At 49.7% G+C, this 27,394-nt stretch overlaps 1 protein-coding gene across 5 annotated transcripts in view; it reads right to left on the reverse strand.

Moving 5' to 3' along the window:
* The window catches only part of nonC (serine/threonine-protein kinase Smg1), a 135,571-nt gene that overhangs the window by 18,749 nt on the left and 89,428 nt on the right, over nucleotides 1–27,394 (reverse strand). For all 5 annotated transcript variants that reach the window (XM_089586421.1, XM_089586420.1, XM_089586418.1 and 2 more), the window contains 15 exons: nucleotides 26,692–26,793; nucleotides 24,813–25,133; nucleotides 23,768–24,022; nucleotides 23,131–23,277; nucleotides 22,352–22,615; nucleotides 20,479–20,652; nucleotides 18,425–18,810; nucleotides 12,660–12,792; nucleotides 9,995–10,070; nucleotides 8,638–8,849; nucleotides 8,195–8,266; nucleotides 3,609–3,788; nucleotides 2,860–2,932; nucleotides 1,791–1,939; nucleotides 788–952 (listed from right to left, as the gene is read on the reverse strand). In XM_089586421.1, coding sequence (XP_089442547.1) covers nucleotides 788–952; nucleotides 1,791–1,939; nucleotides 2,860–2,932; nucleotides 3,609–3,788; nucleotides 8,195–8,266; nucleotides 8,638–8,849; nucleotides 9,995–10,070; nucleotides 12,660–12,792; nucleotides 18,425–18,810; nucleotides 20,479–20,652; nucleotides 22,352–22,615; nucleotides 23,131–23,277; nucleotides 23,768–24,022; nucleotides 24,813–25,133; nucleotides 26,692–26,793 — 2,709 coding nt within the window. The remainder of the gene's footprint in view (nucleotides 1–787; nucleotides 953–1,790; nucleotides 1,940–2,859; nucleotides 2,933–3,608; nucleotides 3,789–8,194; nucleotides 8,267–8,637; nucleotides 8,850–9,994; nucleotides 10,071–12,659; nucleotides 12,793–18,424; nucleotides 18,811–20,478; nucleotides 20,653–22,351; nucleotides 22,616–23,130; nucleotides 23,278–23,767; nucleotides 24,023–24,812; nucleotides 25,134–26,691; nucleotides 26,794–27,394) is intronic.

Here is a 27,394-nt window from a genome sequence, read left to right on the forward strand (position 1 = left end):
AGTGCACTTGGCGGCCTCGGCAACGCTCTCTTCCGCGCAAAAAAGGGGGTGCTTAGATTCGCATGCAGTTTTTTTTTTCAGAAATTTTTTTCCGAAAATAGGGGGGGTGGTTAGAATCGCGAAAATACGGTACATCCAGGCCTGCGTTTGCTGACGACCTTTTTTGACGGACGGTACGAGCCAGCCGTCGTAGGAAGCGGGGTCCTTCTAAAATTTGCGTCGTATAACCGAGGTTTTTAATGCATTGTCTCTATGGGGGTTTTGCCGGGACCGCACAAATTCGTCGTAAAATGCGGGTCGTCGCATGACCGGGGGACGTATAATCGAGGTTCCACTGTACACTGAAACAAGTAGGGCATCTTATGAGTGAAAGTTTCCCCAAATGTGTGATAGCAGATGCAATACTCAGGCACAGCAGTCTCTTTGGACCCAAATTCTGTCCTCTCCACTTGTGCTTGCTGCAGTGACGTCCTGCGAGTCCTATCAGGGCTGTGCCCAACTGCCATCCATTGCTCATGCTAGCCATGCTCTTGCCACTTATAAAGAAGGGTCATGCTGGCAACTGCGTGCAAGGGCAAAAACACTGGCGTAATGGGCAGCGGTTCTACCAGCCCCAAGTCAGATGGAGAAAGCCTGTGCAAGATATAAAAGAGGGCTCGCTTCGTGCTCTCTTCCTGGGCATTATCTGCCAAACTGAACAATGCTCAACATCCCCAACTCTCTTATCGGTGCATGCCTGTGAATACCCAGCCATGCTGGCCAATCCAGTCTCCACCACATCCCTCACCTGAGTGCGGTAGATGCTGGCGATGCAGTGCTTGACTGGCAGGCAGGCGTGCTCCTCGGCCATGCCTGACAGCAGCTGGGGTGAAAACACCTGGTGCATGCACTGCAGCGACTGCAGGAACACCAGGTCCCCCAGGTACGGCGAGAGGACGTCCAGGTGCGACGGCTGCATTGCCACCACCCATCGTCACCACAATGTTACACACATGTTGTCACTAACGTTCACAAATTTGGCTACACTGCTCAAGATTGCTTAGACGCAGTAAGAGAGGTCATCATGCATACAGGTAGATACAACAGTGCGGATGATCGACACCTAGCTAGGCTGCCACCACAATGCGTTGGAAGCGATGGTGGAACTTCAACCTTATATGATGGCAGAATGCAATGGTCAAGGAACTCAAGGGGCACTTCTTAATGACACACTCAACCACAAGCGCAACACATGCAACTGACATTGCTGCTGGCAGGTCACGACTAAATGGGCCTGAAAGTAAACACAAAGCGAGTAAAGAAATGCCTGTAGGAAAGACCAGATGGTGTTCTAGTGTCAAACGAGGCAATGATAAAGTCATATTGTGGCAGAAGTCTCATGATAACAAGTTTGCCTGAAATGCTTGCTGCATTCCTTGAATACGACACAAAGTTGCCCTCACACATGCCTGTAATGCTTCAGGTAGTCTGTGAAATTTCAGGCAGGAGATACCAGTGTAGCGCTGTTAGGTGTGTGTGTGTGGTGGTGAAAGCACCTGCTACAATAGATCTCTTAATGGCAGTGCCCAAGGACGGTGTTATTGTACCTCGAAGCTGTGAGAATAAAGTGTGGAAGGAGTGCTAACAGCAGGAGAGCGTTGGGAGACTAGCATGACCGAAGTGTAGACAAATAAAAGGTCATCGGCCCAGGAACCACGTATACTGCACTTGTGCTTTGTGTCCCTGCTGAAGAGTGACAGAGCAAGCACAGAAATACCAGACAAATAGGAGCCCAACAACAAAACACTCACGCAAAGCGAACAGGCGCTCCACACCACGTCGACGGTCTTCCAGCTGAGGTTGATGCCACCCATCACAGTGTAAAACTTGCCAAGCTCAGTGGCAGTCTTGGCAAAGAGGCCGTGGAAACCCTGGAGAAGCATCTTCCCCTGTGTTGGTCCTGCAAGTCAGGCGAGATTCAACGAAATCCAAATTCAGTTATTTAATTGCCACAAATGTCTAGCAACACCCTTCTGTAGAATGCACTAAATGCAGTTCCACAACCTGACGATGTCGAAGAAATGCCGCTGGACAAGAACACACCAAGGATAGTGCTAATGCTACACACGACATTTAAGTCTTAGATTCACCTGGCCTGCTTTTCCGTGTGCTTTTCTGTCAAAGGCCTTGTGGAAATCAATTATATGTTTATTTTAATGTGAGGTTATTGCATGACAATAAACTGGTGGCAATGTTACACCATTTAAAATGACCTGTGACTAGATTAAAAGCGCCTTCGCTACGGCTTCAACGCAACACATGCTAGGCCTAGTGACATCAGGCGAACGGTACACCACTATGGCACATATTCTGCTGGCACGTCACCACAAGGAAACATGTTGGTAACATTGGTGCACCCCATTCTGGCTTTTGCTCAGCAAGGGATTCCACCGACAAAGTTTTGTCCTTTCGGGTGAAAATGACACTGCACAAAACAAGTTACAGTGCCTATGCTCTGTGCTCGTGGTTCCACGTATAGTCTGGTGTGTGAGACGATGCGTCCGTTGTCACACAGAGTGTTGCAGGCAGCTATCTTTTATTAGCTCCCACCTGAATGTACCACACTAGCACAATTATGCACACATGACATAATTCTCTTGGCTGACATTTTTTTTATTTTAATCACTAACTTCCAAATTGGGGGTTCAGCTTTTACATGGGGACAGCCCTTACAAAAGCATATACATTATGTCAGCCCTTCACATCTGAAAACAAAAACAATGCCCAACAAAGGTCCTTGGCACATAAGCTGCATAAAAACTTGCCATCTCTCATCAAAATTTTCCGATTCCTCTCAGAGAAACCGACGAAGGCACTCACCAGTAGCGTCATCTGTTTTCATCAGGTCTTCGAAAGCAGCCTTCATGTCTTCAAGAGCTGGTGTTGGTGCACACTACAGAAGACAAAAAGGAAAACGCCAGCATGTCTACAGCAAATCTGCTCACCACTGAGAAATGTCATCTGCTTTTATCTTTGTCCTGAAAAGCTTTCGAGTGCAGTTAAAGCCTTCCCCACAACAGTCACCAAATGATTTTTTGGGCTCAGCGGAACCAGAAAAATGATCCAAACAATGTAACAGTCCGAAAAATAAATAGACTTCAAAAGTCACTTTACTGCGGTGAAAAGCCCAGACCGTGACACGGGGTATGCTTTTCCTCAGCCATGAACCTGCCTAGTCAATCACAGGGCACGGGGGTTATTCATGTTTGTTCAGCGGCAATGACAGTCATGCATGGCATTGTCCATGGTGTCACAAGCTAGCACTGATCACTTGTCATACCCTGAGCGAAACTGGCCGAAATTTAGTGCGCTCTTGGTGAGTGCGTGCATGCACATGTGTAATACACCTGGCAGGCGAACGATAAAACAATGCAGAAAACAGTGGTCACACAATGTTAGCGCACCTAATTTGGATTTCACCTAACTATGCAAATCAACAAAGCACACATCGATGCTTCAGACTGCACAAGCTGTCCCAGTCTGCTTAGCCCCCATGGCCAAGGTGAATAACAGCAAGTCTGCAGCTGCTGATGGCAGGTGTGGCCAATGCAGTCACCAGCAGCACCCACCTGCGTCCCGTCGGCCACCTTCTGGCGCATGTCTGCCACCAGCTCTGCCACGTAGTCGGCCACCTCCGGCCCACCCAGTGGGGGCTGGTGCAGGCTGGAGACCAGGGCCAGCACACTGCTCTCCATGGCCCGCTTCAGGGCCTCCGGCAGGATGATGGTCTGGAAGTGTACCATCAGGTCCTGGAAAGGAGGAGGAGAGGGAGGAGAGGCCACCCACAGTCACACACTACTATACTCATAGTTTGTCAAGATGGTCTCCCCACGTCACACTTTGCCCTCGTGTAATAGATAAGAAGGAAGCCAACAGCCACTGATACAAAGGAGCCCCGGGGGAATGTTTGTATATTCTTAGAGCGCAGCCCTTATGCACCCGTCCCTGGATTCTGCGTCTTAGACACTGGCATTGTGGGCACATTGCCATGTTGCCTATTACCAATACCAAGATATTACCAAGTACAGTCGACGAGCGAAAATTCGGACGCCTGATTTTTCGGATATGCTTGATTATTCAGACTTTTTCGCGGCACCGCGACATGGCCTATAGAGCCAATATGTAAGAGCGCTTGAAATTTCAGACGCACCGCAACTGACCGCTCGATTTTTCGGACCTCGTTCGCACTCGCCGCCAGTACCCAAGCCGCCTATAATGTGTACAGTGGAACCTCATTAATTCAAACTGCAGGAGAGATCGAAACCTTGATCAAACAAAATGAAATTCAAGCTAAAAGGGAGCCTCTTAACTTGCGACGCTGAAATTCTGCGCGAGTGGGCACATGGCGCTCGCGTGTTTTCGAATTCGTACTGTCCTTGAATGTCTTCCGCCGCACGAACTTGAACCGTAGTCTGAGTTCACGGAACTCATCTGTGCCGAGTCTTTAGTCCCGAACACGGAACGCGAATACGATCGCGGAGCGCTTGATCACGGAGGCTACGCGCACGCCGTGGCCTCCGCGATCGAAGCGCGCCGCCGGATCTTATCGCGGCTGCGATCTGCTCCGGCGCTGCGCCGTTCGCGGAGGCCACGCGCGCACACCGGAGCTTCCAAGTGCCGTCTATGGATGGCGCCGTGATCATTATCATCAACATTTTTCACGGTCGTGATTTTCCGCTGTTCACATCGGCATCAGTATCGCCACCTCCAGCCTTTCGTGGCGTGTCAGCATGCGTGTTAGCGCGTTCGCCGTGATAGTGGCTTTCGCGTGCTGCCGCTGAGCTTCACAGTTTTAGCGCGATGGGCAAGCACCTTAAGCTACACGGCTGGGAGTTAGCTCTCGAACGCGGTCGGTAAGCATGCGAAGGGCGGGAAATTCGACGTGGCCGAGAAGTGCGTCCGATGATGGTGCAACCAAAAGAGAAACACAAGCTGCAAAAAGCGCGCTTTCCGAGTCAAGCCGTGCGAGTTTCCTGAACTGGAAGAAGAGCTGCTATGTGATGGAATTTCGGAACAACGGCTACGCGTTGACAGCGGACATGCTGCGCGGCTTCTTTTGGCATGAGCGTGCACCAGAGCGCAGCACCAGCTGAGGAGTCTAAATACTTTGCGAGTGACGATTCAACGTAGAATAAATGTCGCTCATTCCCTGGTTGGTGTGTTTTTACTTAAGAAAAATTTTTTTTTCGCATATCACGTGTATGGGCCGCACCTCGAAAATTGGCCCTCGAATCTGGAAAAAAAAAAAGTGCGGCCCTTATACGCGTTTATACGGTATTTCGCGCGGCGAAATACAGTCAAGCCCACTTATAACAATACTGGTTATAACAATATATCGGATATAACAATGGTCAGTCATGGCACCATCAGCTTTGCTATGTGTTCTATGGTAAAATAAACTGCTTATAGCAATGCTGTCAAGGCACATTATTGGTTATAACAATTAAATCTGGTAATTGAGCGTCAACCATTATAGAAAAAAAAGAAGGGAATGCTACAACCACACCAGCAAAACCATGCTTACAACACAAAAGTGTGCACGTGTGGGGCCGACCAATGGACTAAGCCGGCGCAGCAACGCCACGAAAGCAAAAGAGGCAGGCGTCATCGCGTCACGAGAGCTGCTGCATTGCTGCATTGGCTACGCGCGCCATGCGTACCCCCAATCAGTCAGTGCAATGCGCGTGCATGCAGCCAGCGCGGTTTTTCTCTTCTCAGCTGTCACCGCACCCTTGGTTCTGCATGCTTCTTGAATTTCCCGTAAGAATCACTTCCGGAAAGCCGGCTTGATTCCTGTGACCCGGAGGTGCGCGAAACTCCCGGTGGCGCTGTGACGGCGGTGCTTTGGTCATCGGTGAACGGTGAACATTGTTCCGGTTCCCTGAAGTTCGAATTAACGAGCTTTTACAGGCATTAGAACAATCAAACCACTCCGGATATTTACTGTCAATAAATGCTCTGAAGTTTGTCATCTTTTCTTTTTTTTTTGGCACAACCCTGTTATAACAATTATTGGCTATAACAATGGTATTTCCATGGCACTTGAATATTGTTATAAGTGGGCTTGACTGTATAGTCATGAGGAGCTTTAGAATGTGTGCAATACAATTGGCCGCTTTCTCCGGCATAGTGGTAATAAGTTCGTGATTTTTTCGGTGAAATTTGATTTTCCGGACTGCCCGATTTTTCGGTCGTTTTCGCGGCCCCTAGAGAGTCCGAAAAATCGGTCGTCGACTGTAGTAACTGTGGCAGGTAGTAGCAGAGGGAAACACCACCTGTCAAGGCGACAGCAGCATATCACAAAACTAAAATATTTGAACAGCTGCACTCAAATTTCACATCACCAACTATTCTAATCATCTCCAACTTAAAAAATTTCCAGTGTTGGTCAATGGGAGATTAGTAGTGCAATTATCTTATCGCTTAAAGATAACTGATTAGAAAACAACCACAACAACACAGAGGTCGCGGGTTTGGATCCCACTGGTGGCTATGGTTGTTTTCTTTTCAAATCAGTAACATTGATTAACACCAGAAATTAAAAAAATAAAAACGTTCGATTATGCTCCTTAGTTTCGGTGGCTGTTGGCTCCCTTCACATGTATGTCAAACAAGCCCCTCATTTCCCTACCCTGGTCTGCTCACTAGCATAATAAAGTCACTGGACATCAGTAAGGCAAGAACAAAGTGCCACACACGTATGCCAGTGCTTGACAAGAGCACGGGTGTTGCCATGGGGACCACCTGTACAGGCTCCACTTCACTACACACACAAGCTTTGACTCCACGTTTTATTTTTAAAACCTCCTGCATGGCATTTAGATAGGCACACAATGCTGATTTCAAGCCCGCTTAACATTTGTGCGAAGGCATCATTGGTCGAATCACACTGATCTTTAGTACTACTGAGCAAATAATAAAATTTCATACTCAAATCCAAAGATAGCCAGTTGAATAAATTCAATGAGGCTTTCAAATATATGATATCCTAATTCTCAAATATCTCCGACTTCAAATACTCGGGTGCTTAAATGTCGCTTCCAAGATTGCCACAGTGGAGTTTCTCAAGTCTCAACCACCATGCTGCTTGACCTAGATGCTTTGTAATGAATGATGCTATTTAATTTCCACCTTTCCGCCCTGTGAAACATTCCCATGTAAAACTGTCTCTGCTACAATGTTAGCGTCAGTGGTGTGACCAGTGCACCTAAGAGATAGTCTGTGCGTCTTGTACGTTGGTGCCACACGGTTAATACATCCAACTGTGCTTTCTCCTATGACTACTACCAGGCACTGTTCAGACAGCAAGAACACGCCCCAGGAAAAAAAAAAAAAATCTATTAGAACTGGCCTCTTTTGTGGGCAAAGCATCCCAAATAGCTGTGAACTGCATTTGTGAGCATTCGTTGAATATGTTTGGTTTGGTTTGGTTTATGGGGGCTTAACGTCCCAAAGCGACTCAGGCTATGAGGGACGCCGTAGTGAAGGGCTCCGGATAATTTCGATCAGCTGGTGTTCTTTAATGTGCACTGACATCGCACAGCACACAGGCCTCTAGAATTTCTCCTCCAAAGAAATTCAACCACCGCGGCCAGGATCGAACCCGCGTCCCTCGGGTCAGCAGCCGAGCGCTGTAACCACTGAGCCAACGCGGCGGTCGTTGAATGTGTGTACCGATGTAGGCTCCTAGGCCGCGTGGGTATGCCTTGTCCTCCAAAAGGCCCATGAACAACGCCCTACCTTCAATGGCCCTCCCCCTTCAAGTGTAGACACAGACATCAGCCCCATTGCAGATAGGCCACAGTTGACGAGAAAAGTTTGCTGGGCCAACAATGCCAACACAAGAACTGTATGCAGTAAGACGCCATGCAGATAGCCTGCATTACATTTTAAATCATTTAAAAGTTAGCTGGCAAAGTTTTTTTCTTTTCCTAGACCAGAGCTTATGACTGCTGTCGACTGCTGCATGAATTATAACGTGCCCTTCTAGTCCCGTCTCACTATAAACCATGCAAGTGCAACGTTTACCACGCTTCTCTCATACATTTGTCGAGAAACTTTTGTTACAACAAGATTCTTTCATACGCATGTCAAAGACGAAAAAGGAAATAGAAATGAAAAAGCAGTCGTGGGACAAAGCGTCCCATGCCCTCACCATCAGAGCAGCAAACACGTTGTAGAGGGACTCAGCCACAGCACACAGCTGCAGGGTCTCCTCTGGGGGTTCCTGTAAGGCAGCACGAGAAGAAGAAGCCATCATCGTTTCGGTCAAAAAAAAGAATAAGAACCTATACTCTTTCCCTCCAGCAGAGTGGCAAGATGATGGCGATGAACTTTTATAGAGCAAGGGCATCTGCGGCCATAAGGCGTTTAAGTCTACTGAGGGTGGGCTCAAAGAAAGGCCCACTTCCCAAGCATTTCACCCCAAAGACACGCTTCGTCCGTTTGTGTTTTCGTGTGTATGTTCCTTGTAGCGCGAATTGATCAGTAGCTAGCTCCCTTTTTTACTCTCATACAGGTGTATCTATGTGTTTAGGGTGTATCACAGGACAGGCCCACTAAGGAAGGAAGGAAGGACACCCTGTGGGGGGCTCTCACGCTGTGCATCTGGACCAGGGCCTGGGCCAGCTCGTGGGCCACGGCCGCCTGCAGGTGCAGGTCGTGCAGGAACCAGTCGGAGGCCCAGAACTGCAGGTCGGCCAGGTGGTCCCCCGCCGAGGCAGCCGCCGTCTCCATCACCAGCAGGTTCTGGGCACAGGGGCAGAGGGCCCCCAGCAGGGCCGCCACCACGGTGGGGTGCTGGCCGGGGTCTGCACCACACCACACCAGAGAGGGGAGGAAAGAGGGTCTCCGATGAGCACCTCCTTACTCTGCCTAAAACTGGTTTCCACTCAGTAGCATCAAGGAGCTCGTGTTGCAGAAAATCTGGCATCGGCGTTGCTGACCGTGAGAGAGCACTCCACGAAAAATCCCCAGAGAAGCGACCTAGGAGGCGGGTGGGCCACCTAGGTCACGTGGCCTCGTGGTGTCATCACAACCTGCCCACCGCATTGTGAAAAAACCACCCCCTATGCCAGGTGGCACTGGGGAAGAGCAACCTGAGACTCACAAACCACATCGGTGTCAGCACCTGCGATTGCAGGGCACTGGCACATCCCTTAACCGCTGCACCACAGCGCCAAGAGGGGCATGGGAACTCCCAGGGATCTCTATGAATGTAAAATAGAGAATGGCTTTCTCCATATATGGCAATTAGCCTATTACGCTATCACGTCATTTAAAGTGGAGCTTAAGTGTCCCTTCCAATTTTTTTATCGTCTTGTATGAGATGAGCAAACAAAATGGATGGCCACAAAAACAGCAACAAGAATAGCAAGGATAGCAACAGAAGCTATCCCCATACAACATGAACGCTAATCAAGAACTCTAGTTGCCAACCAGCGTTAGTGTTTGCCATTTGCCATTTTACTCGTTGACATTTCTGTGCTGCAGCCTGCCATGCAGAAATGCAAACCAGTAAAATGCAAACTAGAGTTCTTCATCAGCGCTTGTTTTTTTCCCCCTCACAGTGTGGTTGAGCTTTTCACAGACAAAATGAGCCAGTTATTAGATTGCGAATAGGACTACACTGGGAACTAGACTCTCTAATTTGCTTTGCGCAAGCAGGCCCTCGTCTCTTAGACTAGACCTAGACCAAGATGGACTAGATCTTAGCTTGTTAAGTTACAACGCCTAAAGATTCCTAATTGGTGTAACGCACAGGTTCATGCCTTGATTTTTCAAAGCAATTAAGTTTTTGACAGCACAGACTTATGCGGTAGGTCCTGCAAAATCTTTACGTTGCAAGGCCAGACGCTGCTCCATACTTTTTCGAGATCTCTGAGTCACTTTACAACAATGTTGGTATAACCAGAATGCGTGTGCTGCCTAGCCACACAGTGTGGCGTATCCTCACCTTGGGCGAGAGCCATCAGTGCTGCCTGGGCATCGGGCAGGTAGTCGGGACCTTCTGTCTGCTTCCGCTTGAGCACCTGTGCATGAAATGCAGTGTTACAGCAGCTACACACTGCCTGAATATTGTCACGTTGTAGTGACGGCAGTCCAGCGGTCAGGAAGACACCAGAAATACTTGCAAACGAAGCTCTTTATTTGGGCTGACTTGCGCCCGCAAAAGAACTGAATCCCTCGGTGGCGGCGTAAGCAACAAGCGTGTTCGTCAATCGTCGATCTACGAATGTCCGCTGCTCGCAGCATCGCTCAATTTAAAGCCGGCAAGGAAACTTCCAGATAGCAGGACAAGATCATCTACAGTAATCTGGAAAAACCTAGATGCAGCCTTTCATGGCTGCGATCAATCGAGATTAGACTGGTCGCTTCTCGCGTCACGAACAAAAATGATAACAACCCTTTCCTGCAGCCTTGAGCGTGAACGAACAAACACTACAATGATACGTGGCATTACCCCCCTTCCAAAGAAGCATTGTCTCGGTGCTTTAAAATGAAATTAAACACGGAGAATGCTTCGATAACTTAGAGTCATTTAGCGTTCCTAATAAGGTGTAAGGGCAGCGGTAAAAGCTTCAAGTCTGGCCGTGTCGTCGTCGGTGTCGTCGTCGGTGTCGTCGTCGGTGTCGTCGTCGGTGTTGTCGTCGGTGTTGTCGTAGTTTTTGTCGTAGTTTTTGTCGTCGTAGGGATCGTCGTCGTCGTATAGGGGTCGTCGTCGTCGTATAGGGGTCGTCGTCGCAGGGGTCGTCGTCGTAGGTGTCGCCGTCGTAAGGGCCGTCGTCGTAAGGGCCGTCGTCGTAGGTGTCGTCGTCGTAGTTGGGGCATAGTCTTGTGTTTTCGTCGATGGACGGTCTTAGTTCTTGCGCTCAGAAGCAACCTCACCTCCAGAGGCTCCTTTATTCAGTTTAACCTTCGGGGGCCGGGGGAGCGTCCGCGCACTGCGTAGCCTCGGCTAGGAGATACATAGCGCGGTGACGATGGCGACGGAGAACGAGATGGGCGGCTCGCCGATGAGTATCCTTCCCGACGCAAAAAATTCTCGATTTCGGCTGGTCGCTGGCCGGGTCGGGGTCGTGGGGCGTCGTAAGGGAACCCTCGGATGCCCATTCTCCTGTATGGGCAGTACCGGAGAATGTGACGGGCATCTCCGCAGTGGAAGCATAGCGGGCGGCGCTGGTCGGGAGTTCTCCACTCGTCGCATTTCCTAGGCCGTGTGCGACGCTCGTAGGACGGGCGAGTTGGGGCGAGAGGGCGGCGCTCCAGCGCAGCTGGCTAATGGCGATAGGTGCTTGGGTCCGGTCGTCGAGGTACAGGACGGCGCACTGCTGCGGCGTAAGTCATGGCTCGAGGCTCCAGAGGCTGCACGGTAGACTGGATTCAGGTCTTCCGGTGAATAACTCAAAGGGTCACGACTTGCAGGGGTTGTCCGGTACCTGGAAGGCTACCCAGCACCTCCACCAGATGTCACGTTGTAGTGACGGCAGTCCAGCGGTCAGGAAGACACCAGAAATACTTGCAAACGAAGCTCTTTATTTGGGCTGACTTGCGCCCGCAAAAGAACTGAATCCCTCGGTGGCGGCGTAAGCAACAAGCGTGTTCGTCAATCGTCGATCTACGAATGTCCGCTGCTCGCAGCATCGCTCAATTTAAAGCCGGCAAGGAAACTTCCAGATAGCAGGACAAGATCATCTACAGTAATCTGGAAAAACCTAGATGCAGCCTTTCATGGCTGCGATCAATCGAGATTAGACTGGTCGCTTCTCGCGTCACGAACAAAAATGATAACAACCCTTTCCTGCAGCCTTGAGCGTGAACGAACAAACACTACAATGATACGTGGCAATATGCATAGCTCTTGCACAACGCGCATGTCTCCAGAGGATCCTAGAAACACCTGGGGTGCAAACTCTGGGCTGGAGGAGGGCGTTTTAACACAACTTTCACTGGTGCACGCATACTGAACGGATGGACACCCTGAGCCACTGGAAACGCGTTTATTCGAGCTAGGAGCTCGTAACTGGATAGAGAGAGAGAGTGGAGGCCTCTGGTGGCAGAGACGCACATGACAGCAGTGCTGTGGCAGCTGGCCATACAACAGATGGTTGCATTTAGACCCACTTCCTCAAAAGCACTGCCAGAGAACAACACTGAGAGTGTATCCACTTTACTGAAGATGTATCCATCCCGATTTAAGATCAGGCAAAACCACCCATAATCTGGTAACACTGGTGTCATCTACCTGTAACCATGATAAAATTAATACTGAGCACTGCGACCTGCACTCAGTAAAGTGTGCTCAATTTTCATTAAACAGTGTTAGCTTGAGCTATCAAAAATAATCTTTCTCCGCTATTCTATATTTAACCAGTGAAAAGCAGAAGCTTACAACATGCAGAAGCCTGAGCATTTGAGCAAATGTCTTTACTGAGAGAACAGCATCAGTCAGACCAATGCTTTCTTTACAACTACCAACCAGTCTCTTGTAGTTGCACCTGTATGGGTGTTTTTGCCAAAACACTGCTCCAGCAGTGGAAGATAATCTTGGCATATGGCATCCATTTCCTACTACTGTTGGTGCTCCAACGCAAACATGTTGCACTGAATCATCCACTCACAGCCATGATGTGGGAATTGCAGTCGGCCACGGCGGACTGCAGCTCGTAGTGCTGGGCAAGGGCTGCCTGGGCAAACTTCACCTCAGTGCCCACTCCGTAGTGGTGGTGGAACTCCGATATCACCTCCTGGCACCTGGGAGGGAAGGAGAAGACAAGAGCACTGTTTCAAGCCTGCCACGTTTCTGCTTCTGGCGTCGGCCGCAAGCCAGACAGCTGAATAGCAGGTGTGTGCGTGTGTGTGGATAGTGACACTTCAGCTGGAACTGAATTCAAAACAAATGCACACAAAACATAAGAAATAATCAAGTAAAATTTTAAGCAAAGATGCATTCATTACACCCGGCATTCATCTTAAAAGCAGGCAGTTAAGTTCAAGCAAACAGATCTACGGGAAAGGTCAAGCAAAAAAGGATACTCATACATTAATAACAAAACTGTAAAAACAAAACAAATGAAACACTGAATCTGAAGCTTGTTACAAACGCATGAATCCATGCCTCAAATGTCTGTGCTGGTGCAACAACGAAAATACGCGCAACCCGTAACAAAATTAGTAATTGTGGCCGAAAGTACAATCCAGTTCATTTTAAAAAATGCTGTCATCTTGGCTTGGTGGCAAAGTTTTAAAAAGTACCCACACAAGTATTTCCACACAATCAATGCGACACAGCCACTGCTTGAGGCGAAAAGACAAGCAATGGCATGCTTACAAGCTGACAGCGGTAACGAGTTATTAGACTGCTTACTAAACCCCAATACTGAGGCACTGAATTAATGCATCAACCAGAGGCCACAGACAGCCAGCGGCAGAATCACTCGAGTGCAGACATATGTGCTCACACACTTAAAAAGCCAATGTGCTTACAATCAGCTCTGCAAAAAATTCAGGGGCACTTTGACTATCTAAAGTGGGTAGAGGCGGAAGCGTTTCCGCATCACCTTCGCTGTTTCTGTGGCACTGGTGGCGTCACATATAATTGAGTACTAATTACTAAGTGATGACAAATCACTAATTACAGTCGACGACCGATTTTTCGGACTCTCTAGGGACCGCGAAAACGACCGAAAAATCGGGCAGTCCGGAAAATCAAATTTCACCGAAAAAATCACGAACTTATTACCACTATGCAGGAGAAAGCGGCCAATTGTATTGCACACATTCTAAAGCTCCTCATGACTACATTTCGCCGCGCGAAATACCGTATGAACGCGTATAAGGGCCGCACTTTTTTTTTTTTCCAGATTCGAGAGCCAATTTTCGGGGTACGCGGCCCATACACGCGATATGCGAAAAAAATTTTTTTTTTAAGTAAAAACACACCAACCAGGGAATGAGCGACATTTATTCTACGTTCAATCGTCACTCGCGAAGTACAGTGAAAGCTCGTTAATTCGACCCCCGTTAATTCGGCAAATCGGATAATTCGACGCACGGGCGAGGTCCCTACAATTATACATAGGAGTCTATGGGGCGAAACTCTCGTTGATTCGACCAAATTCTGCCATGGGTTGGTTAATTCGACTTCACTCCGCAGCCCGCCAAGCCGGTGTGCCGAGAGCAAAAAGAAAAAAACACTGCCATGAGCGGCGCTACTGTACGGCTGATAGGCCATCCCTATGGTCATATCATCCATCCATCCGTCCATCCATCCGAGGAAGCGAGTTAGCGGCGGCCGAAGCGGCTGGCGTCTTTTTTTTTTGTGCTTTGTTGTGTTGCAGCAGTCGCTATCACGGTTATTTACGGCGCCTTTTTTGGTAAATGTGCGCTTTGTCAGCGTGTTTACTGCCCTACTTGTTGTTGCTGTTTTGTTGCGACTGAGAGAAGGGTGAAAGGAAATCGCAAGGGATTGCCTACTGGCTCAGCCACCACCGCTGCCATGTGCAGATAGAGGAGAGTTAAAAGATCAGAGAAAAAGATAGAGAAAAGATAAGACACCGGTCCACAGTCCCCGTGCAGATAAGAGGAGAGTTAAAAGATCAGAGGAAAGATAAGACGCGTGTCCCAGCAACAACGCCGTCCCCGCGGACGCTGGTTGAAAAAACAGATAAGCGGTGAGCGGCGCTCCCTTCACCTCCTCCCCGCGCTGCTTTCCGGTGGGTAGCGCGCAGGGCCTGCGCGGCGCCGCCTCGCCTTCGTGTCCTGTCAGCTGACCGAGGATGAAATAATTGAAGTGACAGGCGCTGACAACGACGACGATTTACGATTGTGAGCAGTTGCACCAAATGCTGAAGTGCACGGTGAAAGAAGCCGCAGAAGCCTTGTCCGTGCGGGAGGACTTCTGTGAACAAATCCCTGACGGCGCGTGTGCCGCGGAGCACCTGGCAGCTGTTAGAGCTATCGTAGTCGCTCAAATTCGCTCGAAAAAGCGGACGGTGATTACAGATTTCCTTGCCAACTAAAGGTATACGTCCTGTTGCGGCAAACATTGTTTTTTGTTGTTCATTCGATAATTCGACATTCGGATAATTCGACAATTTTTCGCGGTCCCGTCAGTGTCGAATTAACGAGCTTTTACTGTATTTAGACTCCTGAGCTGGTGCTGCGCTCTGGTGCACACTCATCCCAAAAGAAGCCGCGCAGCATGTCCGCTGTCAACGCCTAGCCGTTGTTCCGAAATTCCATCACATAGAGGAGCAGCTCTTCTTCCAGTTCAGGAAACTCGCACGGCTTGCCTCGGAAAGCGCGCTTTTTGCAGCTTGTGTTTCTCTTTTGGTTGCACCATCATCAGACGCACTTCTCGGCCACGTCGAATTTCCCGCCCGCCGCAAACTTACCGACCGCGTTGGAGAGCTAACTCCCAGCCGTGTAGCTTAAGGTGCTTGCCCATCGCGCTAAAACTGTGGAGCTCGGCGGCAGCAGGCGAAAGCCACTATCACGGCGAACACGCTAACACGCATGCTAACACGCCACGAAAGGCTGGAGCTGGCGATACTGATGCCGATGTGAACAGCGGAAAATCGCGACCGAGAAAAATGTTGATAATGATCACGGCGCCATCCATAGACGGCACTTGGAAGCTCCGGTGCGCGCGCGTGGCCTCCGCGAACGGCGCAGCGCCGGAGCAGATCGCGGCCGCGATAAGATCCGGCGGCGCGCCCGAAGCGCGCTTCGATCGCGGAAGTGCGCGTAGCCTCCGCGATCGTATTTGCGTTCCGTGTTCGGGACTAAAGATTCGGCACAGATGAGTTCCGTGAACTCAGACTACGGTTCAAGTTCGTGCGGCGGAAGACATTCAAGGACAGTACGAATTCGAAAACACGAGAGCGCAATGTGCCGACTCGCGCAGAATTTCAGCGTCGCAAGAGGCTCCCTTTAAGCTTGAATTTCGTTTTGTTTGATCAAGTTTTCTATATCTCCTGCAGTCTGAATTAATGAGGTTCCACTGTACACATTATATGGCGGCTTGGGTACTGGCGGCGAGTGCGAACGAGGTCCGAAAAATCGAGTGGTCAGTTGCGGTGCGTCCGAAATTTCAAGCGCTCTTACACATTGGCTCTATGGGCCATGTCGCGGTGCCGCGAAAAAGTCCGAATAATCAAGCATGTCCGAAAAATCAGGCGTCCAAATTTTCGGTCGTCGACTGTAATGGTTAATTACTGATTAATGCCTAAATACTAATTAACTGCTAATTAATGACGCTTAAGCACCGCCTTTAGGAGTGGAACGCAACAGCGCGTTGTAGCGCTGCCAGGGAGTCCACGGAACGCCACCACCCGTTCGGCGCGATGCCTTGCCCTTTGAACGCAACGCTTTTTGAGGAAAGGAAATGGCGCAGTAATTCTCTGTCATCTCGGTGGACATCTGAACCGCACCGCAGAGGAAGGGAGGAAGTGGGAGTGAAAGAAGATAGATAAAGAGGAGCCGTAATGAAGAAAATGAAAATTGTATTTGAGGAAAGGAAATTACACAGTAACTGTCTCACAAAATTCAGGGGGGCACTTTTTTGACCTAAAGTGTGGTCACGGATGTGTGGTTAAGATGTTAAGCTTCGCTCCTAAGAGTGGAACGCGACAGCGTCTTGCAACGCTGCTAAGGAGTCCATAGAACGCCATCGCCCATTCGGTTCTACGCCTCGCTCGTCGGTAAACTGGTTTTTGAGGAAAGGAAATGTATCTGTTTCTCATTTGTCGACACCTAAACCTCGCCGGAAGGGAATGGAGGAGGATGAGAGTGAGTGACACCATATTCACTAGACGCGCCTTTGTTCATTCCAAACCATCGAGCTGGCATGGCGGAGTGGATAGCATGCTCGTCTCTCACGCCGAAGACCGGGGTTCGATTCCTGAGCTTGACCAATTTCTTAATCGGTTTTATTTATTTATATGGCCTGACTAGTAAAGCTAATTAGGCTAATTAGGTAATTAAGCAATTAAGTAAGCTCAGTCCCACTTACTTGGAGCATCACTATACGATCCCTTCAATTGGTTGCATGGTTACTAACCAAAGTACAATTGGCCCCGTTTGAAATTCGCGCACTGTGACGTCACGACAGTTTCCACCAATTGAAAAGCGTGACATTTTCTGTCGACAACTGCTGCTTACAACGATGAGACAATAGAGAGTTTTAGTATAGCTTTAGCGTGATAGCGGACCTAAGGGAAATTACGTTAGCGTGCCACAAGCAACTTATCCCCACAGACAGTTTTAGTATAGCGTTCTGAAAACGTTAAACGCCACCTGCTTGACATGGATGCGAACGGTCCTTCTAAAATGGTCGACCCTGCCGCTACCTTGCCAAAATATAATATTTCCGAGTTTTTTAAACGAATTATTACTGTAGTGCTTATTTTCATCTGCAAAATGACCCCGAAATTTAAATAAAATGAAAAAACAAACGTAAAGCAGTGGCGCCATCTAGTCTGGCAATGTTAACTACAAGCCGTTCGAGCAAGAATATTTGCCATCACATGACGTGTAATGTCAAAAAAACTATTTCAAATTTAATATAAACTCGCTTTACATCATTTAAGTCCATAAAACACTGCGAAAAAGCTTCATATCAATTTTTGTTTCGTTCCGGACGTTCGTGCTAGGTTCCGGCTGCCTTTCGGGCAGTTGCAGACGGTAGCAGTGCAGCTGGAGGTCCCATTAGGCTTGCCCGCTCCAGAATCGAGAGCGTAGCTCAAAAACTGGACGGAATGGCAGCTTATACTTTATCGTCGAAGCAAGGTAAGTCATAGCGAAAAGCAACTACACCAGTAGTTGCCGGTAAACGTGCCGACCGGAATCGCAAGGACTGCTGATTCGGCTGAAGCGGGCGGCTCTCGCTTGGGAGGACGCCGCCATGTTTTCCCGCTAAACACGCAAAAGCCGCACCGCTAACTTCTGAAAATTGCGTGCGTCCGCTAACGCTATTTTACCGTTAGCGTTCTGCGCATGCGCACTTTGGACCCGCTATTCCGCTATGCACGCAATTACGCAAAGCCCGCAATGCTAAAACTCTCTATTAAAGGCTTCCGCCTTAATATAACATGCTTAGTGACATTTGTCCAGCGGCAAGCATATCAGGCAAGGCCAAGTGGGACAGCCCACCTAGCTGTGATGTTGGATGCATGTCTCCTGGGTGCTACCATTGAAGAAATAGTTAACACGGCACTAGCAGAAATGGTAAATCTCGTGCATGGTGATGGGAAGACCAGCGAAAGTGCCCTGTCTGTTTTCAGCCGCCGTAGCTAGTAGGCTTTCATTGGCACCTGTATATACACGGAGTATATATATATAGGGGTCTTGTCACCGGAAGTGATCAGAGGGAAGCAGGGCTCACTTGGCCAGAGTGAAGTCCTGGTGCAGCCCCTCGAGCCACTGCTGCCAGTGCTGCAGCCGGTGGGAGGGCTGGTGCCAGCCCTGGGGGGGGCCCTGCACCACGATGGCCGCGTACGTGCCCAGCAGCTCCAGGGCCGTCTGCAGGGCCTGGCGCAGCTGCACCGACAACTGGCGCAGCTCCTCCTCGCTCGCCTCACACTGCTGGAGCAGCTGCAGCTGCCCCGAGCTCTGCAGGAACTCCACCAGGGGCGCCAGCGAGGCCACCGATTCCACCGCCAGCTCCGTGCCCAGCACCTGGCGCCACCTGTCAGGGGGGCCACCCGACGACAGGGACGACATGGCCACCGTTTGCAGGGTGCTCCAGCGACGGCACTCCTCCAGTTTCTCCTGCAAGGGCAGCCACAGCGCACGCACATTTTCAGTCAAGCCAGTTTCAAAGCGAACGCCACTTGTACGATACCATTGTATGGTGCCTGACAGATCAGCCCAAGCATTCTACCTTCTTCGATGCCAATATAGTAGAACCCCGCTATAATAAACTTTAAAGTAAAACCTCAGATATAGTAAAGTGAAGCCGCGGTCCCATTTCACCTCCCATAGATGACTGTATTTTTTTTTTCCGGTTCCAGTAGATACCTTTTTTGAAGAAACAGCTGTAGTAGAGAGCGCCTGGCCATGGCGATGTACTTCCCACGAAGTGATGACATCGCAGCACACACTATGTCTAGGAACGTGAGGCCTACTGATACCAAATACGATAAAACGGCACTCTTTGAGGTGGCTTCACCACCAAGGCCGAAAGCCGCGAGGAGAAGCCAACTTTCCGAAAACCTTAAGGTAAAGCGCGCGGCGCGCACAGGAAAAGTAAAACTGGCTATGAACATAGAAAGAATATGACGCACGTCGCTAAGAAAAGAAAGCCAGTAAAAGTGCTGTGAGGACTAAAAAAGGCAAGAAAAGGCCGTGTGCTCGTAACACGAGGCAAGAAGCAGAGGCGTGGCAGCACTCGGTAGGCAGTTTTGCCGCACTTCACTGTGTTGGGCGCATTTCTTGACTACCACCTCTTAAATGACACTGAGGCAACAAAAGACGACACCTCGACCATGCAAAGCTTTGGTTTTCACATAGAATCTAACTGGCCTAATATTCGTAGCCGCATAGTATTCGTGCAAATGCGGTAATTCCACAAGACGTAAACTAAGTAAAAAATGTGATAACATTTGATAACTAAAAATAAACAATCATCGCATAAAGGGACAATAAGAGCAGGACGTAATGTTTTTTCAAGTGTTTCTTTTATAAACCAACGCTGTGTGCTTAGTAAGCAGCCAGAGAGGATAGTCAGAGCCATGCCATGTCTAACAATTGATATAAAGACCCCGATAATGCAAAAATGTTTGCTGGTCCGAGCTTCCTCACAACAGAGGGGTTTTACTGCACTAAACTAACAAAGAAGACAGAAACAACACTCACTGCCGTTGCCACTAAGCAGCAGCAGACAGCAAAAATTGTCAGTGCTCTTCCAGCAATAGCTCGTCTGAGCAGTGGCAGACGCATGACTGCATGCAGAAAAGCAGCACAATATGTCTTGTTGGGAACGACAACGCTGCTGGTATGTTTTGTAAGCCACCTGTGAAAACAATGTAAAGTGCAAAGCTTGTTTTGACTGAGAAGAATACTAGTTTTGAGGAAATGAAAGCCCCAGTAACTGTATTGCTTCATGGTGAACACCTCAACCTTGCCTTGAGGGAAGGGATGAAGATGGGAGTTAGAAATGAAAGAGGTGCCATTGTGGGAGGCTCCGGAATAATTTTCCCCTCCAGGGACCTTTAGTGTGCACCGACATCGCACACTACACGGGTGCCTTTTGCACTTTGCCGTCACTGAAACGCAGCAGAGTTCAAACCTCGCATACGCCAAAGGCAATAAATAGCCATTTTGCACTTCCTCATCAAACCCAATTCTCATACTGCTCCGTAAGTTCTCTTCAAAACTCATAGAACGCTGCGAGCCTATAGGCACAAGCAGGGAGTGCAGGTGTGGAGCCGCCCTCACCATCAGAGCCTGCAGCACCGAGTCCCGGGCCCCCTGGACGAGCGCCCACTCCTGGTAGCGGGCCGGCAGTGAGAAGAGCGGGTGGTCCTTGCTCTCCGAAGCCAGGGCCTCCTCCAGGATGGTCTGCTGGGCACACGCCTCACCCAGGCTCTGCTCTGCCGCATGCACACAGCCCTGCAAGGACCACGCGGTGACGCACAACCACCGCGGCAACACTTACTATGGTGTCAAACCTTGCGGCACTATCTCCGGTATCAAAATGAGCATACTTCGAAACATGCAACCTTCTTTTGCCATTATACAACGCACCCTGAGGAAGCTGGCGGTTGTCAGAATCAGTACGGTCGCCAAGAGAAACAGAAATATGGGCCACTGATGTTTCGGTGCCTTCAAAATGCCTCGTTCACATGAGTATATTCTTTGCCAATGGGCCTTCTCCAGTAGCAAGTTGGAACTACAAAATTGCCCTTTGGAATAGGAATGTGATGGTGAGTGGCCATTATAAATTCCTTTGCAACAGCCTCTTCGATTTACTTCTGGGAATAGTTAGGAGCAGTGCTGGCTTTGCCTAGCTAGAGTAGGTGCATGTAACCAATATGCAGACACGCCTGCTGGGCAGTACCTTGTCAGCGCTACTCAAGGACGCTGGAGAACCAGTCATGTTGTTGCTCTAGGCTGGTGTGTGCAGGGGCTATGTGTGCTTCTGCATGACATAGACATGTGCTAGTACTGCGCCGAATTATCGTCCCACAGTCCGACACGTCGTTGACCGAGAGGAGCCAATTAAAATTAGCAGCAGCTCTCTCCTGGCTTGCTCTGCTGCCAATAAGAGGTTACGCTGGGTACACTGTAACTGGTAATTGGATCCTACCCTCTGATGATAGACGGCAGTTCCAAACCAATATCTACTATGGATTCGACATGAAGGAGACGGGGCTCAGTGAACCCACCTAGTGAGTGGTGTGCTGCCAGTACAGCCGACCAAATCTTTAGCTGGCGTGCGCGACAGCCGCTTTTTCTGTGCTCCTGTGCTTTGGTATGAATCAAACTTGTGGAAAGCTCATTATTAAGCACGAGCTTCGTGAGCCTGAGCTTAAATTTTGTATTTTTGCAAGTTTGCTCCGTCATAAGCTACAGGAGCACGGAAAACGCGGCCGCCACGCACGCCAGCTAAAGATTTGGCCGGCTGTACACTTGTAGCTAGCACGTTGGTGTAGTAAGGCTGCTGCTAGCACAGGTGCACAAATTTATTTGATATATCTGGGACTGATCATGTAGCAGCATCATCATTGCCATCATTGGCCGCAGTGAAAGAAGGTGCAGTGGAGGGGGCTGGCACTGACCTCGTGCACGCCACTTGTGCAGAGAGCGCTCTGTTTGGCTATGGCGCCTGGTTCAGGCAATGTCTGCCCTTGTTACCTCGCAACCTTTCCGAGTTCTAATATAACCAGCTTGTTGTAGACCTGTGTTCCTGATTGCCTTCATGCGAAAGTGACGCCCTTCATCTGTAACTGTGTTACCGTTCCCTACAGTATGCAGTAAAATAGTGACACTGAGTATCATCAAGCAGTGTTATTACATGCCCTCCGTCAAACTAAGCTACATAAACAATACGGAAAACAGGCACTTCAGCTCCGTAAACAATACGGAAAACAGGCAGTGCCCCTCTCCGTAAACAATACGGAAAACAGGTAGTGCCCCTCTCCGTAAACAATACGGAAAACAGGCACTGCAGCTCCGTAAACAATACGGAAAACAGGCAGTGCCCCTCTCCGTAAACAATACGGAAAACAGGCAGTGCCCCTCTCCGTAAACAATACGAAAAACAGGCACCGCACCTTCCTGTAAACAATATGGGAAACAGGCACCGCACCTCTGCCTGCTGCCAGTCACGGAGCAGGGTGGCTGTCTCATCCAGGGCGTCCGCAAGCAGCCGGTGGTTGAGCGCCCAGGGCTGGGCCGTCTCGCGGATGCGGATGGCCAGCAGGGCACTCGCCATGTTGCGTTCCAGGCGCGAGGCAGGCGAGCACGCTCCACCAGGGCCATTGTTGCTGTCCCAATCGACAAGTGGATCGTACACAAACGCCTCCAGCAAAGTGAGCAGGGTCTCCCGTCCGCGGCGCAGGACCTTCAGCACCTGGTGCAGGGACCACAACGAGCATAAGAGAGGTACACAGAATCACCACCACCGTGATCTGTTTTAATTACAAAGGGATCCCACACATCCATGGTTAACAGAACACTGAAGGCCAAGCAAGGCAGTTTAGGGGCTCTTAATGCAGGGGTTCTTAAACTGAGTTGTGCTTCTAGAACCCTTGGGCTCCACAAACATTCAAACACATTCATGCCTCAAGTCTCACCTTTCCTTTATCCAGTGTAATTTAGAACTGATCATGGTGACCCACCAGTAACACCAACAGTTCCTACATTCTTGCAGCCTCGTCAAGATGCCGGGGGACACTATGCAGCCTCTTCTTTCCTAGCCACATCCTGAACTCAAAAGTTGAACGCAGGGGATGTTCTTTATTTGATGGCATGCGACATGCCGGCTAAATGCTCCATCAGCAACCTTGGCTTTAAGTGGTGCTAAGCTGGATCCACGCGGAAGTGAAATTATCACCGGAAGTGACTGTCCTAGAAGGCGGCGCTTACCTGCTCACAGGCGAGTCGGAACTGCCCCTCCACGCCGGTGACGCCGAGCGCGGTCTCGATGTTGGGGGTCATGCGGAAGGGCACCTTCTCGGGAACCCGCAGGTTCTTGCCCTTCTCAAAGCACACGTTGTAGTCAATGTGCACCACCTGAAACAGCAGCGTACATCAGAAGAGAATCAAAGAGGACTAGAAACTACACGACAACCCATAAACCGCATACTCATGACTCAAGCCTACACCTCCAGCATGGCTGAACATCAGCAGAGGGCACACCTTTGGTCTGTACTAGTGTCTGGTTGTCTGTCCAACTTTTCTGTGCAGTACTGAGAATGCAGACACAAAATATGCACCGCTTTCAAAATGGAACAAAGCAATCCATCCCTTGGGTAACTCGGTTTAAAATATTACTGGCTCAACAGCCACTTTACAGCACTTTACATAATGACAGGCACTTGTGGCATTCAATGGTTGCTTCTACGCCTTGCTGTAAACAGGTAACACGCGAGGCATTTTGTGATGGTTCCTGACAAAACAGAGACCTAAAGCTCTGTTAACAAGGCAAATCTGTGCTCTCACAGTTGGTGCTTTCCTTCGTTCACACTGCCCTGCACACTATTCCTCATCCCTGCACACCCACCTCCCCTGTGCGCAGGTCAAGCAGCATGTTGTCGAGGTGGCGGTCACCCAGGCCGATGACGTAGCCCACGGTGGACATGACGGCTGTGGAGCGGCTGAAGGCACACGTGACGCGCCACCAGTGTGGGGCGCTGGCTGCTGCGCACCACAGCTCGCGTGCCACCAGGTCCCGGGGTGTCTCGGACATCAGGGCCTCCAGGGTCTGCACCAGCACACTCGTGGGCCACTCACGCCGGTTCTCCAGGTTGGTGATGCCCTGCGGGAGGGGGCGGGGTGCCACGACATCAGGGGTCATGACGTGCACAACCACTGCTCGGACATCATGCAGCCTCTTGGAAGCTTGCAGTGTCCACAGTGTTGACGTAGAACCACAGCATGTTCTGAGCCCACCAAACCACCTCTTCCAACAGGGCTTCCCAGGATAGTTAGTTCATTTGAGTGCTTGGTGTGAATTAACTGTCACACATATCATTGGGACATGACTATTATTAGATCATGTGTTGCAAGATGTGAAAACAGTACAAATTCACTTTGTCTAGGCTTTTGGAATGAAATTGCAAGTCTGCATTCTCATCTGTGCTTTTCATGCCAGGTAGTTCCCACAAGAAAGGAAACATTAAGTTTGCACGCAAGAATGATTTCTGCTGTCACGTCTATGTTGAGGTCGTATTTGGCCCATAAGCATTATCCGATCAAGAGAAAAATTATTTATAAACAAAGGAAGACCTCATCTTTTGGCACCAGTAGGCATGTCTTGCAGCTGCCACAGATGTAACATGCCACAACCGGCGACTCTGTTTTCCTCCTCATACTCTCTTCCCTTCTCCCTTCCTTTCATCGCCACTCTGCTCCTTGTTCGACAGGTCCTTAAGAGCTGTGTTCTAGAGAAGTTCTTTCTGCCCATCACTATAATCATTGGCTGAATGCAAGACAGTGTGTTCCTTTTCACACTGAAGCTACGCTGTGGCGCCTTTCTTTCGTCATCACCATCTTCCGCGCAGTTCAAGCCCACCGGTCCCCTCTCTCCACTGCTCCCACCCACCCACCTGTTCCTTGAGCAGTGGGGTCAGCTTGCCGTAGAAGAGCTCGGAGGGGCGCAGCACAGTGGCCCCCTCCCGCTGCTGCCAGCGCTTGTAGAGGGCAAACAGGGGGGTCACCCCGTCCAGCCACTGGATGAGCCCCGACCGGGAGCCCAGGGGGGTGACTGCGTAGTGGCGGGCACGGGGGGCACTGTTGGCCGAGGAGGAGGAGCTGCAGCCGCGTGCCAGCAGGCTGTTGCAGATGCTGAGCAGCTGCATGATGCGCTCGTCCAGGTGCAGGTCCTCCATGCCCTTGAAGAGGAACGTGTACCGCTGGCCGTCCGAGCCCTGGTGGGCACAACAGGGCCAAACGGAGAGAGCCTGTCAGGGTGCGCTGATGTGGAAACAACACCCTACTAAGTGTGGCAGTCGCCAGCCTTCAGTAACTTAGTTTGGTTTATTGGGGTTCAACGTCCCAAAGCAAGTCAGGCTATGAGGAATGCCGTAATGAAGGGCCCCGGAAATTTTGACCAGCTGGGGTTCTTTAATGTCCAGTGACACCGCACAGCAGACAGGCCTCTAGAATTTCACCTTGATGTCGTACTCCGCCGCTGCCAATGCTGCACTGTAAGAGGAAGCCAGGACCTCTCAAGCTGTCTATACAGCATTTTCCTTGGCTGTCCTCGCAACACCTAGTTGCGGAAATAAACCTTCAAACCTTCAACCATCAAAAGTAACTTAGTGGCATTCTCTGGGTTCAAACTGAGCTGGGGAGTGTTGCGAATCAAGAACACACAAAGGATTCAAACCGGAGCAGCGTGCGTTCCCTCTTGATTGGCCACCATCATGACAATAACGTAATTAAAGTTTTTACAGTGAAAACTGTTTAAGAAGCCCTCCTCGGCAGATGTGGACTGTCTGCGCCAGAAGGTTCTCAAATTGGGTTCTGCAAAACCCACACGGGTACCTTTTTGAGTGCTTTTTGGGGTTCCTTGAGCACCCGAATCCACGCAAGCCTCAAGCCCCACATTTCCTTTACCCACTTTACTGTGGGACTAATTGCACCGTAACTATTCACTGCACACTGTTTCACTTCACTGTACAACAGTCAGTTGTTGAACTGGGGCATTTCATCAGCTTCCATCTGTCTGCGTGCTCCTTTGTGCATGCGCGTCGAGCAGAAAGGGATGGAAGCCAAGACGCGCAGCATTCCTCAGCACCTTTTGAAAGCCACTGGGGTTCCCATAGGCTAAAACCGTAGACCATCAACATCCAGACGCATGACCAGCGCCAGGCACGTGAACATGCGTCCACTGCAATCACAATGGTGGCCTAGGTTGCCATGGTAGTTCTTGCGCATTAGCAAAAGGCAGAGAGAGGAGCATGGCAATGGGTTACACAGAGCCTAATGCATTGAGCCACAAAGTGTAAACACTTGGCAACTGTTTTCGACTGCAATCACCTGCTTCAAAATGCACCTTGCATTATAATCAAAACCAGTGAACAAAAAAATAGACAGGTGGGCATTCAGTGTGATGCGACAAATATGCGACAGCACCGAGCTCTAGGTTCTCGGCATCACTGCAGGTGAGAAGGGTCTTGTTCCTCCCACTGGTGCTGGCATCTCTAACCACTGCCGTTGCACCACATTGCCTTCACCATTGCCAGATGAGGTGGAAGAAATGGGAGTCGACATTACGCATGTTCAAACCGTTCGAAAGCAGGTGCAGAAATGAGCTTCCCGAGTGCTTGTGTGTGGGCATGTGTTTATGCCTCGTGTCCCATCCTGTTTTGCGCAAACTTCTCTTGAATACGTCGCTTCACCAACTGGGTCAACAATCTGCCCTACCAATGTTCCCTGGCACTTGCACACAAAGAAAAGACTGTGGACAAACGACCCCTGTACCTGGAAGCCCAGTTTCTTGGGCTTGGTCTTGGTGGGCAGCACGGCGATGGATGACTGGACGGCCGCAATGCGAACGTCCCCAGAGCACCCCGGCATGGGTACCTGCAGTGAAGGCAAGCCAAAGGGAGAGAAACATAAAAAAACAGTAGCCATACACGCAGAAAACGCTATGGCTCATCTACTGCAGATGTGTGAACGCAGCTGTCTCGTGGCACACAGTTGTTACGTGAACTGCCTGCTAATAGAATAGCCCTAGCTCCTTTGATTCTTGAAGAGCTTTTAATAGGAAGAGGATAAGCAACAAGACTGGGTGCTGCTCCAGGCTATGTTTTCCTTCCCTTTAAATCCTCTTTCACCTTAGCATGGATCAAGATATGTCAAGAACAGCAATAGAACGAGATTATGAGATTTGCTGAGATACGGTCCCCACAGCTAATGCTGGACTGAGCTAGCTGAATATGAATGAAACAGACACTGATGACAATGAATGCAGTAAAAAAAAAAAAACCTCACTGCCAAGATATTAAAAGCTACAATAAATGTATCTTCTCATTTTCTAAAAATAATCTTTGATCAATCTCTTGCGAACAGTTCCATACCTAGCGACTGGAAAATTAACAAAGTCATTCCTGTGTTCAAGGCTGGCAGCCGGAGCGACCTGTCGAATTATCGTCCTATTTCATTAACTTGCATACCATGTAAA

The sequence above is a fragment of the Amblyomma mixtum genome, chromosome 4 (genome assembly GCF_055824585.1).
Source record: "Amblyomma mixtum isolate Tamu chromosome 4, ASM5582458v1, whole genome shotgun sequence".
In the NCBI taxonomy this organism is placed as follows: domain Eukaryota; kingdom Metazoa; phylum Arthropoda; class Arachnida; order Ixodida; family Ixodidae; genus Amblyomma; species Amblyomma mixtum.